General features: G+C 39.2%; 1 protein-coding gene across 1 annotated transcript in view; it reads left to right on the top strand.

Moving 5' to 3' along the window:
- The first annotated feature begins 2,320 nt into the window (after positions 1-2,320).
- akap12b (A kinase (PRKA) anchor protein 12b) overlaps positions 2,321-17,642 on the top strand; it is a 47,704-nt gene continuing 32,382 nt past the window's right edge. Inside the window, exon 1 of the mRNA XM_061707032.1 lies at positions 2,321-2,598. Within this exon, the coding sequence (XP_061563016.1) occupies positions 2,461-2,598 (138 nt within the window). The 5' untranslated portion in view covers positions 2,321-2,460. The remainder of the gene's footprint in view (positions 2,599-17,642) is intronic.

Here is a 17,642-nt window from a genome sequence, read left to right as displayed (position 1 = left end):
TCATCCCTAGTGAGTCATGATAAGTCTACATTGTTAAACATCAGAACTAATGAAATTATGTAGATTTTTGGGAAGAATCCTGCAGTCACCCCCCCCTTCCTTTATCATTCATTGCTAAGATAATTAAGTTCTGGACTGACCTTCTCATAGTCCAGACCTTAACCCAACTAAAATGCTGTGTCAAGACCTTAAAACAACTGTACATTTGCAACTTCTGAAGAACCTCCACGAACTGTAGAAATGTTGTGAAGAAGGATCTATAGGACAAAATTCTTTACAATGATGTGAGGAAGTGATCACATTCATCCAGGAAATGGTTGCTTCAGCCCTTTGGAGGTGGAAATAAAAGGTACTGGATCACAGCGGTACTTACAACTACCAACATTATTTCATTTTTCATTTTGGCTTAATTTTTGGTAAATAACTAATGGCTCTGTGGAAAATTAAAAACTATATATTGTAGTTTATTGCGTTTTAACAGTATAAATATGTGGTTAAAGGTTTTGTACATGACTGTACTTAATGTTTGCATGTCATTGCTGGTTTATCTTGCTCATGTGCCTTTTTAAAATGCTTTTTATGTCATGTTTTAAGTCTAGACTTAGATTTAATTTCTCCTAGCCAGAAGTGTTTAGTTCATTCGTTAACTCCATTCTTCTTCTCTCTCCGATGCTATACACTGAAAAAAATAAATCTAAGCGCATGTAAATATAACATATTTAAATCTGTGATATCAACAATTAAAAATTAAGTTTGTTGCTTTACATGAATACATCTAGTTTTGAACTTAATGTGCATTTGTTCAAAAAACAAGACATTGTGCATTTTCTCCTTAACAAGCAGTATTTATGTAATCCTAGGCAATCTTTTCATTTACACACAAACAACAAGCAATGATCTTGTTGTATTTACTTTTCCTTTAACAATTTTAATCTATTGGGCAGATTGGCCAACGTTTAGATGACACATTCTTTATTTGTTTGAGTAGAACACCACAGTAAAAAATATCTTTCTTGATCTACTTTAAAAAAAATTAAGGCAACTTTTTCGCATGAGATTTTTATGTGGATCAAGAAAGACTAGTCTTTGTATAAACTACTTAATTTTTAGTACGTACAAAATTCATTTGCACGTAAAGTCAACTTAATTTTTGCAAGTAAAGTCAACTTAATTTTGATAAAGTAAACTTAACACAATTAAAGGGGACCTATTATGAAAAACACGTTTTTTCTTGCTTTTACATATATAAAGTGGTCTCCCCTCAGCCTGCCAACTCAGAGAAGGAGGAAAGCAACCAAATTCTGCAGTGTCTGTACAGCCGCCTGGATGAGCCATCCAGTCCGATGTGGCTCCTACGAGCCGTTCAGATTCTGCTCCCTTTCGTTACGTTACGAAAATGCAAACCACGCCCACAACTAAACTCCATGTCCTAACTGCATGCGAGCATCCGACTATCGCGTTGCACTGCGTGACATCGGACGCTCTTTGTCCATCTCCCTCCAGCAGCTGCGACTTTATTGACGTTTTTGTAGTGAAATGAGGAAGTATCATAGAGATAACTTCTCATTTTAACTAACTGGATCAGCCGTTCTTCATCCATGACCGTTTCCTACAGCGCTTTCAACCGGCTTTCAACGCGAGCGACAGGAAGAGAATAGAAGCAGGGCGTCCGACAAATGTTCAGCTCAAAATGGCGCGCTGCATCGCTCGCGGCCAGTTAGGACAGTCCAATAGAAAATAAAGCAATGGAATTGATTTTGTCGCTGACGCTCGCTCGCATCGCATGCAATTATGACACGGTGAGGACATGGACACGGACACGGTGTAACTCCGTCGGCCGGAGCTTCCGCCATTTTTTCATAGCGGTGTATCGCGTCATTCAGGCTGCCAATCAGCACAGAGCCTCATTATCATAGCCTCCCCGCCCACTCAGAATCCTGCATAGATAATGAGTGATGATAAAGACATGGCTCAGAGGCTGAATTTCTAATTTATTTAGCAAAAACAAATCAAAAGCTTGTTTTTAAGACATTCAAGGCCTGTTTAAAATAGGTATTAGATGCCATAATAGGTCCCCTTTAAGTTGACTGTACTTGCAAAATGTATTATTTACATACAAAAAATTAAGTAGTACAAAAGACTAGTCTTTATTGATCTACATAATAATTTCATGCAAAAGGTTGACTTATCAAGCAGAATATTTGTATCAGTGTACGTGCCCTCAGACACTGACTGGTGATGCAGGGGGTGGGGGTGATCCCCCCCCAAAAAAAAGAGTTCAGTGGTCCTCACACTTGTTCAAATCCAGGACACCTCTCAGGGCGGAGCTACACCTAAAGCTCACACTCCGGACGCCTGGGATACTCGCTCTTATAACGCAGTGGTGCAATCCGTTCATTTGTGGTGGGGGTTGCTGGTTCAGGCTGCTCGAGTCCAGGTGGTCGTGAGTGATAGTTGAGGATGGGAGCGCAGAGCTCCGCGCAGCGGGACGGGAGGAGCGGGGAGGAGGATGCGGCAGTCTCAGCCTCAGCCTCCGCAGGAGAGCTCGGTGCGGAGGTGAAGGTGCTCCAGGAGGGAGGCGGCGTACTCGACAGCAAGGTAAACGCCCGTTTTTAAGCTCTGTTCAATTAGCCACACCAATATGGAGAAATTTTTGTGCCAAAATTCCTACATAGACCAAAACCTGGGTGTGCAAACTCTGCGTGCTTAAGCCTTAATTATGGTTCTGCGTTAAATCGACGCAGAGCCTACGGCGTAGGGTACGCGGCGACGCGCAACGTACGATGCGTAGGTTCTGCGTCGGTGTAACGCGGAACCATAAATAGGGGCTCCAAGAGCGCTGTTCCTGCTGACTAATGGCTGGAGTTGACTGCAGTCCCGCAGTAATAAAGCGCCAGCCGCTCAGATTTACGAGCAGACAGGCCACAGGGGCTCAAGTTTTAATCAAAGGGAGAGAGGGGGGGGAAAAGAAAAGAAAACAGACACTTATTCCTGATTTTGGATGAAAGGGTTAGAATGAAATTGTTCCACTGTGTGATAATAACTGGCTCATGGGGGAGTTAGTGCTGCTTCATGCATATTTTATGATTTATCCTATTTGTCAACACTCATGTTCGTTCAATTTGATCAGAAGATTTATAATTCTTAGAGTTCTTGTCACAGCAAGTAATTATTCTAGCGGTGAGTATTTTTTTTATGAGCACATATGTTGTAGGGGAATAAGAGAACAAAAAATAACAGCTCTTTGTTGGCCAAAGAAGTGGCAAATAGAAGAATAATCATCAACAAATTAAAAAAAGACAATTAAAAGCTTAGCAAAAGAAACTAGACATTTTGATTTACAAGACTTTTTTAAATGTCACTGTTAACCTGTTAAGATATTAGTATGATTGTGTCTCCTCCTCTAGATGATGAAGTTAGCGGTCTGAACTCATGCCTGTTGTTGACCCCAGTCATTCATGAAGACTATCTTCTTTTTTTTTATACCTTTGTTTGCCAATACCTTCAAATGTCTGACCACCAGTCCAAAAGTAGTGAATCCTGATATTAAACATGAAAATCAGAGAATGTTTGGTGTTTCAGTGCCATGTAACTGTAAGGAAATTTTACTTCTAAAAGCATTTGCTGAATAAAGTCCTGCCAGTCAACGGGGTCGCTTACTGAGCAACTGTTTCATCTCCGCTCTAAATCAAATCAAGTATTTAAACCCGGATGTTACCACTTTTCTGTGAGGGGAAATTTCAGTACGGCCTGTGGGAAGGTTTTGCAACAAATCTGCTGACTTTTTTAAGTGTTGGACAGATGACAAGACACTGAGAAGAAAATAGGCATTTAAAGGTTCAAAACATCTGAAAATAAATATATTTCAGTCTTTATACACTCTTTACACTGAAATTCAGTGCTACACAGGCTGCTCTTCTTCATGAAAGTTAACATGCTTGTTTAATTTTCTCGGCTATGCAGCTTATTGTGAAGCAGCTGCCAAATCTGGACTCTTAATGGTGTGTAAATTCCACAGTATTGTGTGTATGAACATCAGGAAGGCGCCCAGTAATGACTGTGTATGTTTCCCCACCTGTTTTAATTTCCCCTCATATAATATATGAGTTTAATTGACATTTTTATGGTGGAAGGTCAGCAGGTCACAGGTTTGTTGTCTGTGTTTTCTCCTTGAAACGCCACCAGGGAGGTCAAATGACACTAAGGGATAATCGGAACAGAAAACAAAAAGAGCTTACTAAAGATTTCAACCAAAGCTGCATCTGCCCAGACTTGTTTCATTCTCAAAGGAGTTTGTTTGCACAGTTGTTTTTTTTTGTTTGTGTTTTTCTTTCTCCACCTGCCAACATGTTTGTACAATTCTTTTCCAGGGAATTGACATCATTTGTTTGTGGCAGTTGGATGCTTTGTTGAGCCTTGAGTTCCTATCACATCTATCATCACTATAGCAGGGTTTCTCGGGAACTTAGCGAGTGGCAGTGGAATGCATATGAAATATTTCAAAGGTACAAGTGAACTTGATCTGGTGTGCATGATGATTCCAAGTAAGACAGGTGATACAGCTTCTTGCAATGGACAACAGGGAACAGGTTGTTGATCAAAAAGAGTACGTCATGTTGTTCTGACTTATTGAAAACAGATGTTTGGGAACCAACGCGCTGACATTTAAAACAAATCTTGGATAATTCTATGTTGTTGAAATTCTGTCCAACTTTACAGCCACATAACAATAAGATAAATGCTAAACTTTCCATTTCTGATGCTTTGCCCAATATATGCAAATATACCATTGCTTATGCATATAACAATGCTTCAATTTTCAGTAGAAAACTTTCTTGATCAACTGTGGTCTTTGTATGGTGTGTTTTTGAAATAATTTATATTTCAACAATGTCAAACAGATAATATTTCCTCCAGCATCTTATGAAAAAGCTTCAACAGAAAAATACTGTTGAAGCTTTTTCATAAGATGCTTTAGATGCAAATTACTAATAGACTGATGGGTAGTATAAGCTATGAGGGAAGGTAGAACAAGCTACATAGAGAATGAAGCAGGAATGAGGAGGAGAAGCTACTTGGTGTGTTTTGCACATGTTGACTAGATGGCAGACCTGACATCCTATTTGGGATTGTTATAGCAGGAAATCATTGTATGTAAGCTTCCATGTATCATCCAAATATGTTAAATTGCAGCAGAAGTGGATTTTGTATGTTGAAATTAGGCTGAGACCTTTCCAACTATCAAAAATAGCTGGAAGTTGGATGTTGCCACTAAACTGATGATCTCTGGATGTTGCCAGTATTAGTGGGCACAGCCATCAACTGAGTAGCATTTTATTTAATGTGTGTTTTCTATCTGTTCCCTTTCTCATCCACAACAGCCCATCCTTGACTGAAAATCAGTTAATTTCATGTGGGAACTCCTTTCCATGTCAAAAGTCCATGATTCTTGAGCTCAGTGAGTGAGTCTTAGCAGTTGTGATTGTAATTACCCATTTAGTATTTACACTACGAGCTACTAAATGTCTCAAAGTTGATCTAACTTAGAGTCATGTTGCTTGTTGATAATGTTGACAGGGTAAGGGTCATATTATTCATCCATGTGAGAATTTTCAGGAACTTATATAGAGCTAAAACAAGTCTGTGCCTTGAGGACCATATCTGTGAAATACTGCCATAGGTTCTTCAGTGGAGCACTGGAAACCTTGGTGGGATGTTAGGGGTAGTCTGGATTGAGTTGGTGCTAATGGGGTATGCTGTAAGAAGGATATATCATTGTTTATCTGTCTTAATGTCCCCTTCAAGATGAAGTTTGAGTCACCTCTCTTCATTCATCGCTACCATCACAGTGTAGCAAAGCAAATTGAAATGCAACAACTGTCTCAGCTCGTTCGGTGTTCTTGTCATTCCAGTTTGTTTTTACTTCGTGATTTTTTGCCTCTGGCATTTTTTTGTTCTTTTAGTAATTATTGGCTGGCAAACAGTGAAGTAGTGCACTACTAATACAAAGTGCTGTGGAACGGTAATTTGAAAAGTCAGTGGATCGTACTGGGACTGTCACTTTAATGGAGCTACAAAAGTTGAAAAAATCAAAGAGGATTTTGGCCCTCTTTCACCCATTAACATATTCAATGATTGCCAGTCAATAAATGAGGAAAAGAGTGCAGACATACCCAACCCATAAGGTGACAAGAAGGCTTTTCTTTGGTATAAATTTTAACGTGTACAATTTTAAGGAACACAAATTAAGTTTTTGAGCTTGAGTCTTTAAATGAAAAGAAACATCACCCCCAACAAAATTTTAAATCAATATGCTACACAAATGAACTATTTAATACATGTAAAAATCAAGTACTTCCACATATTGTAAAATGCAGAGGAAGAGTCCTGGCCTGTGTGAGGCACTGTTGCATCTATGAGGAACGAAAGAAAATTTCAAAATAAATGTCTTGTTTTTTTAATTAAAAAAAACATGAAATTAATTGTCTGTCCTTTCAGACATGTACATTTTTGTTTGGATGTATGATAATACCTTTTAAAATTTTGATGAGACGCAATCGTAAATATGACTTTCTAAGGTTTCATCAATTACCATAATATTTGCCATTTACTTTTGTCCTTTCAATTCATTATTTCAGTTCCAGTCACCTCTGAATGCTCTGTGCATCCAGGCTGCTTTTTTTTTTTTTTTTTTTAGATAAAACATGGGAAGTTGTCTGCCAGTGCAGAAAGTAACTGTGACCTTGTCTGTGTGACCGTGGGTTTTCGTTTTGCATAATCTCATGGTGGTAGGAGGACGCACAGAATTTGCTAAATTAACCGTACCATGTCGCTTCTTTGAGACACATTTGAGTTGAGGCAGTGATTAAAAACAAGGACAAACTGTAAACATTAAAGATGCAGAAAATATATCCATAAAGGTCAAATGATCTACATTTGTACACTTGTTGATGATAGTGTTTTTTCTGGGGTGAGAAAGCAGGAAAAGTGTGTGTTTTGGAGGTGACAGTGCGTTCTTGGTTGATATGGTTGGAGACGTCTTGGTTGATACACAGTCGATAAATATCCCCCTCACTCCACAGAGGAATTTCAGAAATGTCTCTTTCTCCCCACCACCGAGACGCGCCTTCCTCATACCTCGCCATCTCCTCAACCTCATAAATGCTGTCAAAATAATGGCATTAAGGTTCAGTTTTTCTTTCAGCTTTGCTTTGTCTTTTATCCAAATCCTGCGTTTAACAGAAAGTTGTCCAAAGACAAGGTATTTTCAAATAAGTATGGTCTGAGAGATGGCAACAAACCTATTCCCGTGCACATCAGCTATGGCGAAACATGTTCACAGACCTCAGTGGGCATCATGGCACTGGGGAAAGAGGATGTGGAAAATGATGAGAGGGGTAAAAAACCGGAGTGACCAAGAAAAAGTGACCAAACAGCAATAAATCTTAGACATAAAAGCAACTTAACCCCCATGCCTGTAGGGGGACCTGCTGAGCTAAATTTCTTTGCTAAAGTTCCTGTGTGCCATTTTCGTTAAAGAAGGAGGAGTTGGGAAAGGAGTTAAACTGTAGTGAGTTAAAGTCAGCAGTTTGACAATGGAAAAACAACAAAACTGCAAATAGTTTTAGTAATTTAATCAACATATTGTATCATTCAAGGACCGTAAGAATGTAGAGAAATCTCTGTGTTCAAGAGACATGGACAACAATACATACTGTAGTGGTGTAATAATTGGGCTCTCAGGCACAACTACATAGAAAATAGTGATGTTTTATTATTGAAATCACTGCACTTCTGAAAACCAATGTCAGTGAACAGAGTTCTTTCCCTCATCAGGGAAAAATTCACATTAAAATTCACATTTTAAGAAAAAGAAAATAAAACCAGTCAGAAGGTTGGTAGCCTTTCTAAGTTTTTCAAGACTGAGTTAAAGTAGAAAACTGTCCTGAGAATTGAAGTTTGACCTGGGGCAAATTATGGTGTCATCCAGACAACACCTTTTTGAGTGAATACATTGCTTATTTCAGCAATACAACTACTTTCTGCAAATTCATATTACAACAGCAATGTTTATGGAAAACATGCTATAGTTATGGGTCAATCCCATTAACACATAAAAAAAATAAAAATGCAGAAGTATTGATAAAAAAAAGAAGAAATATCCAGCATGTGCTATGAGCAATAATATTTTAATGTTTGAGTTTGAAATACTAAGATGTTATTCCAGTGTATTGTAATTACACATACTGCATTAGCATCAGTAAATTACATTAATTACTTTTAAAGTAGTCTGACACGACTCTAGACGTGAATCACATGTCGGGTCCCTGCTCATCACAATAGCTGCGGCAGGTGACTCCAATGATCCAACACCATGTTATGTAATGTAATGTGTGCTGATTAAGGTTTGTACGTTCCTTTATAATGAGCTGCGGCTGATCAGACGCTTCTCTGGCTCTGATTATCCTGTTTAGCTGAGAGAGAAAGAGAGGAGGGGAAGGCAGAAGGGGTCAGACAGAAGATCCATTGAGGATGGGCTGGGACCGGGATGAGCCAGGAGCCTCTGCGTGCACCCGCAGGAGAGAGGGGGCAGGAGTAGTCTTTATGGCTCAGAGAGGGACGAGGGAAAGGGTGAAGAACCCAGGGAGACAGAAAAGAAAGGGTTCGAGACAGTGAGGGAGAGTTATGGGGGGCCCGCCAGCATGACACAAAGGCAGATGAATCAGCCGTTTGTTCCTCAGTCTTCTCTCCTGCCTGATTTTAAAAGGACCCTGATGACAGAGGCTGAGTGAAAATGAGCTCAGGTGAAGAAAACAGAGCAAACTCAGTGTGCTAGAAAGTGTAGGTGTTGAAAGTGAGGGTATGGGACCTACTGTATCATGTGGCCAACATATCTACAGAGCAAAAAAAAAAAAAAAGTAAAGACCATGCAAAAATTAAACTCCTTTCCATCCAGCCCAAAGCTCTGCAAGACCAATGCAGAGCAGCTTTGTGTCAGAATCAAAGGAGGATAATGTTCTCTGCAGTTATCAACTGTAGTGGGGATTTCTTTCAGGGAATAGGATGGACGGATAAGAATTTGAGAAATAAAGATACAGGAACAGAGCATATAATGCATATAAACCCCAGCTGCTTATATATTTTTTATAAAACACATCTACAAATTCAAAAGTTGCAATTTTTCCTGTTTATCAGCCTCTTTCACCTTTTGAAACTAAAAAATTGAAACATTCTGCTAGCTCAGGGATACTTCACGTCTGCAGCAGCTGAGACCAAAACATGTTCCAGCTGGTTTAATGTTTCCATCTCCAAGATTTAACCAATTGAATTAGTCAAGTTAGACCATAAGGTCCAGTGACGAAGGTTATTTTGTCAGTGACGTGTATTTTAGACCGATTAAACCCCTCCTAGCAAAACACATTTAGTTTTTCTCATGCACAGTCATGAAAACCTGAATAAAAACAGAAGAACAAAATGTGTGTTTAAAATTGTAGGTAAAATGTTTCTTCTTAACAGTTATGACATTATGACAATTAAAGGCAGCAAATTATGTTTATTACATAACTGATGACCTCCCTGCGGCTGCCTTCCCCAATTTGCAGCAGGAACACAGTGTGGGGATATTTCCCTGCAAAGTAAATCAAATCTTCAATTGAGTTTTTTTTTTCTTCAGCTCCGGTTGAAAAGAGACAGGAAGTGGCTCTCTGCTAATCAGTCTGCCCTTCAGTCAGCTTCCTATCATCCATCTCTCAGATTCGCTGCCAGCTCTATTACAGTAAAAACAGACCAGTGTCTTTGAGAATGTGAAAAACCAGACCTCTTGTTTTCTAGCCTCTCATTGTCACTTGAATAGTCTGGTCTCATATTGTATAATCAACAGGACAACGCCGAACACTGAAATGGCATCAAAATGTTACATAATGGTGCCTATTTTTTTGCACATCGCTTGTTTTCTGCATTTAGGGTAAATGTGTTGTGTTCCCATCTCATTAACCCAGCTTAATTATTTGTTAGAATTTAAATTCTTTTACTCTGTAAAAGATCCCAGTCCCACCAAAGGTATATTTGAACACATTTACAAAACATAGTTGTGTAATTATCCCTGGTTAGGAATGTTTAGGGGGTAACTTACTGTATCTGCAGGCTGTTGTTTAGTGTCGTGTGACATTTCAGGAATGCCACCATTGAATGAAAAAATGTGTGTTCGCTAACAATATAAGTTTTTTATAAACTCGAACATGTATTTCATTACATGTAAACCTAATCATGTATACTTTTTCTTGGCCTAACCATATGTTTTTAACTTCAAAGATTGGCACCAAAATTGTAGAGCATTCTGCGTATTTTTGGGCCAAAGCAACAGTGTCAAATAACTTTCAGCGAGATGATGACTATCAATATCATCATATAAGCCATATTTAGCAATATGTTGGACGTTACATGCAAGTAGACATTAGCTGTGTCTCTGGAAGGAGAAGAACAAAGAAAATGTAGTTATTGTGCAATTTTGTTGGTCTTTATTATAAAACTGCAGCAAATTTCTCTGTGAACTCATGTCGCTATTATACGTTCTCTTGTGAGATTGGATTGCATCCTCAAACTGTATAAACAAGCTGGAGACATTTTTGAGATGGCAGGAGTCTTTATGACAAAAATGTCTTTTTTAAGTTTACCCTTTTCTTGAGGAGCCTTTACAATGGTTGAATATTTAGTTATGCTTGAGACATTGAGATACAGTAACTGTGGATCTCAGGATAAAGTTATTTGTCCTTCAACCGGGGGGGCGCAGTGTCCTTAGGCAGATCACTCAAACACACAGCCTTATTTACCCCACTCTCTTCCCTGCATATGCAACACCTCTCAGTTTCTTCCTTGGTGTTAAGTCAACCCTTTATTGCATGAGGCAGTTTCAGCCAAGATTTAACTGATTCAAACATCGCCTCAGTTCGTACCCGATCTTAAGACAAGCCCACATCATCATCCCCCCACCGCCGTGCTTGACAGCTGGTGTGAGGTGTTTGTGATGATGCGCTAAGCTGAGTTCTTTTTGTTTTTACGTGAACTATAGATGAAAATTATTTGTCTATATTAAGTGTTTCCCACTTTTTTCAGTGTAAATGATACACTCCAAATTGTTTGCATATGACCATGTATCCCTTCCCAGCAACAGTTGCTCCGCTAAGATCAGTCCTGATGTTTGTTCTACTTGGCATTATGTACCTAAACTCTCCCAACCAGCACACTTCCAAAACATCAGCTTTTTATAGATTCAATTCAATTCAATTCAATTTTATTTATATAGCGTCTAATACAACAGATGTTGTCTCTAGACGCTTTCCAGAGATGTCATCACACATGCTGATGACCACCTAATTAAGTACATTGGATAAGTAGTTATTTATCTTCTTCATTTATGTACGAGCAATGAGGATGTACTTATTAGTTACAATCTGATTCTGCATTTTAGCTTGTTTTTTGTTAAACACGCACACACAAACCCACACACACACACACACACACACACACACACACACACACACACACACACACACACACACACACACACACACAGACAGACACTCTGTAATGTGTCATGTGTTGGTTTTCATCTCAGCTTGTAAAAATGTCTAAATTTGTTTAATTTAACCTTTAAATAAAATTAAAAGAAATGGGAAAAAAGTGTGACAGACATTTTTAGATACTCAGATGTTTACTGGCCTGCTCTTAATGATGCTGAATTTGGAAAAGCATGGTCACAAATTAGGGACCATATTCAGTTTAGAAGTTAAAGCGTTTTTTTCCCCCTTGCATAAACACACATAACACCTGACCTGACAGTTTGTCTCCATGAGGCTGGAGGGGGATTTTCCTCAGAACGGTAATGTTGTCTTGTGTTAATGATATTTGATATGCCTGCTCTGGCCAGACAGGCTCGTCTTGTTCAACGGCCCACAGGAGCTGTTGCTGCTAATCTGCACCAATAAGTCATTACGATGAGTCAACTTTTCAGCATCACTCCTCTTAATTTATGACAATTTTCAACGACTGCTACATCTGAGCTTTTCTTTTTTAAGACTGGAATATGCTGATATCAAAAAGGTGGGCTTGGGTGTGGAGGACCCATATTAAAGCCCCGTAATGGCAACAAAGATGAACCACCTTGGGGCCCAAATGGTGTGTTTGTTCTCTCAGATGTAAGTCGCCTTGGATAAAAGCATCTACTAAATGACAGTAGTAGTTGTTAGTGCATGTACTGACTGATTTACATTTATTTGGCACTTGGATTTTATAGTCTGAAGGGAAATAGTTGCTCTAACAATCTGAGCTGCTTGACTACTTAAATGACACATACTGTAAATAAGCATTTGTACCTCACTGGAATTCACGTTCAACTGTTTAACCAACAGACTTGTGAGGACTGATAAAAGGATTCATGTATGCAAACTGTAATCCATATTTATTTTGAATATCTGAACAAAAAAATGCTGTTTTTGTTTTCCTGGAAAATATTGTTTTTGTTATGATTTGCTAAAAAAGCTTTCTCTCAAACCTTGAAAGGTCTGTCTCAAAAAAAAATGTTGCTCTCCCCCTTTTCGACATTTGCACTTATTCATCCTTCTTGCCATCCTCTCCGTTGCTACGTCATTGCCCATCCATTTTTCATAGGCTCCGATCCTGATGCAGCACTAACTGCTCCACATAGAGAGAACGGTGGACCACGTGTGAGGTCATCGAGTGTGTGCGTTTTCAGTAAAGGCGTGTCTTTAGTCGTGATGGGAGCAGGAACATTTGAAGGACAAACAGTGAATCACAGCCTCAGTGCAGATCCTTTCATGTTTAAATCTGCTGCAGTGTAAGTTGGTGCATTTACTATACTAACACAAAAATCATATCACCTTCTCTGTCTAAAATATAACTGTAGCATTGAAGTACATGTCTGATTTATTTTATTTCACATTTCAGAAATATTGCACTTTTTCTTTACTGACAGCTGTTGTTTTGATATGGTCATTATCATTGCTGTTGCATCAAGTTAATAGCTCAGCACTTTTTGTGATGCACTACATGATTACATGATGGTGGGGGGTATGAAATCCTGATTTTTCATGCTATTTTGTATATTGACATCACTAAGTAAAGATGACAGCAGAAAAATCTAGATTTAGGAAGGTTTCCATCCCATTTGCTGTATATATTGTGTGGACTGTAATTTGTGTCTCATGATGCCTACCACTGTATCAGGATAATTAGAAAGATACCGTTCAGTCAATCAGGTGGTCACTGCTTTCTTATTTGAGGCGACTGAAAGTGTTTTTGCAAAGAACAAGCAGCTGCTGTTTACTTCTTTATTGATGTGAAAAGTGAAGGATTACTTTGACAAATAAAAGCAAGGAGGTGTTTGTATGCTGGTAAGAAAACTGGATGTTTCTTAAAGCTGATTTCTTTCACATGTTTCTACTTTGCTATTTGTCGTGTTAAAATCAGACAGTATCAAACAACATGTGGAAAAAGACATGACCAAACAATATTTGTGTAATAAATAAGGGTCAAATGACTACTTTGGCACCAAAACTTAAATTTCTGTAAAACAGATGATATATCTGTTCGGCCATTTAGCCCAAAAGATTTTTGACCTCAGATTCATGCTTTGAGAGTGATTCTCTCCCTGAATAGTTGCATTAAATTATGTCTTATGTCACATTGTTGACTTCCGGTGTAAATAAAGTTTAGAGGCATAAGGTTCGGATTTGTCACCATAAGTTGGATCCAGCTCTAAGATGAAAGCAGTTTTCCTCTCTTACCTCTAGCAGTTGAAGGAGATTTACTTTGGAAATTGGTTTCCACATATTTACTGCACATCAGGTGGGATTTCCATCAATCGATTTATTCATTGATTTCCATTCATTTGAGTTTGAGTCGCCAAGGCAGCAGGGCCCCGGACCTCTCTTCTTTCTATATCCACCTCATCCATCCTCTTCCTGGGGAATACTGAGGCGTTTCCAAACCACCCCACAGATATAATCTCTTCAGCATGTCCTACGTCTACCATGGGGCCTCTTGTCAGTTGAACATAGGTAGATAGATTTACTTTATTGATCCCAACTGGGGGATTCCAGTGTCATGGCAGCATAGTTAAGCATGAATGACACGCCCGAAACATCTCCCTGGGGAGGCTTCCAGTGGGCATCCTCACCAGACACCCAAACCACCTCAGCTGGCTCCTCTCAATTAGGAGGAGCAGTGAATCTACTCAGAGTCCCTCTTATATAGTTGAACTTCTCACTATACAGATTAATCCAATTTCGGCTTCTTGGGTCTGCGATCTGTTCTTTCGGTCCCAACCCACAGGTGGCAAGAACGGAGCCGTGTGTCGGCTAATCTGTCTCTTCACAATACTTTGGTTACAGAGTCGAACGCTACACTAATTCAAACTGTCAATCTCCCACAAATTCGTCCCTCACTTGTGAAGAAGACTCCAAAATACTTGAACTGCTCCACTTGCACCTCCTTCCCACCCTGGAGAGGTCCACTCACAGTTGTGACCGTTATTTTATCATAAAACGGGATTTTACAGTGTCATTTGTGATTCTTGGTGATGAAGTCCCAGACATTTAGAAAACTATGATGTTCTGTCCTCTGTGTCTCATTTAAATGGGGGGTTTGACAGAAACGCCAGCAAGACTCAAATCCTGTCGTTTCTTATAGGGCTGTTATAAATAATTTAGTGTACAGTGAGGCTGGAGTTGGTGCTCCATTTAGAATTTCCTACATTTCTATGTAATTGTGACCTTTTAAAAAAAAAAAAAAAAAAAAAGGATTTTCACGCTGGTCATTAATGTTGGCCATTCAAAAATATCAATATAAGTTACATTTCAGCACATGGAAATAAAATAATTTGAGTCTTTACTTTTAGAGCTTAGATGAATATCTTCAGACATATCCAGTCTTTTTTATCTATCCTTTATCTGTATTCACTTCTTCCTGTTCAGGGTCACAGAGGTCTGCTGGGGCTGATCCCAGCTGTCTTTAGTAGAAAGGCGGGATACCCCATGGACAGGTTGATGGCCCACTGCAGATCTTCAGTCATATTTATGTAGAACTGTGAAGTAGTTTAAAACGATCAAAAACTGTCAGATATACTGCTATAAACACTGTGCAGCCTTTCAGTGATGCACCGTTTCCAAAAGATTTGTGACAGGAAACCCTTCCCGTTTTAGATAAAGATCGAGAGGTGCTTAAGTGACATATTTGACCCTCAAATGTTATTTTTGTTTCAAAACTTGGATCAAACACATACACACGTTAAAAGGGTAATAATTTAAGAGTAATTTGAGGACCAAAGCCCTAAAAAAAAAACAAAAAAAAAACTAAGTCTGCTTTAAGTGTCACTAATTAAAACCATGTTTGTGGTGTCTGAATGCGTTCCAGACACACTTTCCCAGTCATTTTCCACTCACATACATGACTCCGGGTCTTAGATGCTTATCTAGGCTCTGAGATATTTGGAGATTCATGACAGGAGGGTCGGCTATGAGGCGAGATTTGTTATTTCAACCCAGTTCAAGAGGCAAGCCCCAGGGGTCGAACGCTGGCCAGTGGGGCCTGTTTGTGATTGTGTCCTGGGGGGTCTTTTCTTCACCCAAACTGTTGTTGTTGTTGTTTGGCTCAGTTTCCTGCTCAAGTGTAGCAGTCGCACACATGATGAAAAACAGACAAATTGTGGGAGGTATAGCGATGTGGGGTTAAAGGGCTGCTGAAACACTGATGTAGGTAGAGGAAGACAGGCGGGTTTCTTCTGCTGTCCTAAAATAGCAGCAGGTGAGTGCATGTGCTACTTGGTGGTCACAGCTGTTTAGTTTGCCCTTATTTCATTGTTTCTTTTGCTTTTCTCTCTTAAGCACAAACTTGCATGTTGGCACAAAAAGTTGAGGGCTGTGGCATATTTATATCCCACTCTTGTTTAATTTATCTAATTCAATGTCCCTCAGGTTCCCTTCTCGTGTTACGTATGTGAACCGGAAATTAAATACAGCTGACAGTCACACAGTGGGACTAATGTGGTTTTCGAAGCTGAGACATGCTAGATCACATATGCGGACATTATGTAATTTTTAGCTCTCCTTAAAAATAGGCAATGCTAAAAGGTGCTTGAATGGAAATGAATCAGCTGTGACTGGCATTATAGTGCAGATCTACAAGTCATATATTGGAATAATTCTTGGTTATTCAGCAAGTTGTCGCTGAAATTTTTGTGGTCACGTTGCTGTCTCACTCTGAGGAGCGGAAACTTCAAAGTTTGTGCTAAGATCTGTTTGATTCATGCTCTGTAACCAAATTTGCAGCTACGGAAACACTTTGATATTAATACTATTAAGATTGCGATATTAGACAAGTATGAAAGCTAATCTGGGCCCAAGGAGGTCAGTTTTATTACATTAGACATCATAGGTTTTACTGACTTTAACTCTGAGCCAGACATCAGGCTGAATGTGACCTTCAAGCATGAGTGATAAATCAGCCGAAGAGCTGGCAGCCACACCTTTGCACCAAAAAAAACTAATAAAAAAAAACAAAAACACACAAACAGAGGGATATACAGCTTTTGTGTGTTTAGCAGTGAAGAGCTGACAGATTTATTATGACAGATGCCGTCCTTTGAGGGTACAAAGGAGCGTCTCCAGTTCGTTGAAAACCCAAGCACGTGTTCATACTGTATGACCGAATGAATTGGATCTTATCGTTAAAATCCCATGAAATGTAAAAAAAAAAATAGTTTGCTATTTCTTTAGGTCATTTTACAATTCCTCAGATTGTGCAGAGACAAACACACTCTCATGTACACACACCGGTACGCACACACGGAGACACAGGTATTCTCAGTTTGAGCACCTGAGCGGAGTTAATGGATTGTGGAAACAGTGAGAGTGTTCTTCGGGCGTCTTGTCAAGCTTTGATCTTTGGTATGCACTGAATGTTGGGGTCAAGGATAATAGACTGGGGGGCTGGCAGCGGTGAACAGACATGAAGAGAGTGAGGGGGAGCAGGACCAGTTGGACATGATGGTTAAATGATATAAAGAAATTGGTCACCAAGAGGTGCTGTGTTCTCATATTTCATCCTGTACCATTTTACATTTTTAATCCTAAAGTTTAACATTTGCGTATCAATATTTTTTGATTCCTGAAAGCTGATTGGGCAAAAGTGTGTTTCTTTGCGGACTTGTACCGTATATATTGGATTATTTGCCGGACAGAAACTCACCAATCACAAGGAGTGAATCAAGTTAACAAGAACATGATGACTCGTAGAGGAAAGAAATTCAGCGATTAACTGTTTGATGAAAGAAGTTAACTGCTTTTGAATGAGTTTGTTATTTTGTAACAAACTGGCTTCACTTCTGTACACAGATATCTGTACACACCGTAATCAGAACTCTGTGTACTGATATGGAAGCATCTGGCAGTCCACTCATTCTGACTGGAATCTCTGTGATGTCCCATGTTGTACCAAACTTCTCCTTCGGTTTTTAAGGACATATCTACAATTTGGAATTTGACTCATGTTCTTTGGAAAAAACAGAGACCGTATAGTTTTAAGGGTGGTTGTTCAAACTTAACCAGTTAAAATCTCACAATTTTGGT

The sequence above is a fragment of the Cololabis saira genome, chromosome 18 (assembly GCF_033807715.1).
Source record: "Cololabis saira isolate AMF1-May2022 chromosome 18, fColSai1.1, whole genome shotgun sequence".
In the NCBI taxonomy this organism is placed as follows: domain Eukaryota; kingdom Metazoa; phylum Chordata; class Actinopteri; order Beloniformes; family Belonidae; genus Cololabis; species Cololabis saira.
Note: the sequence above shows the minus strand (reverse complement) of the source record. Positions and strands in the feature narration are given on the sequence as shown.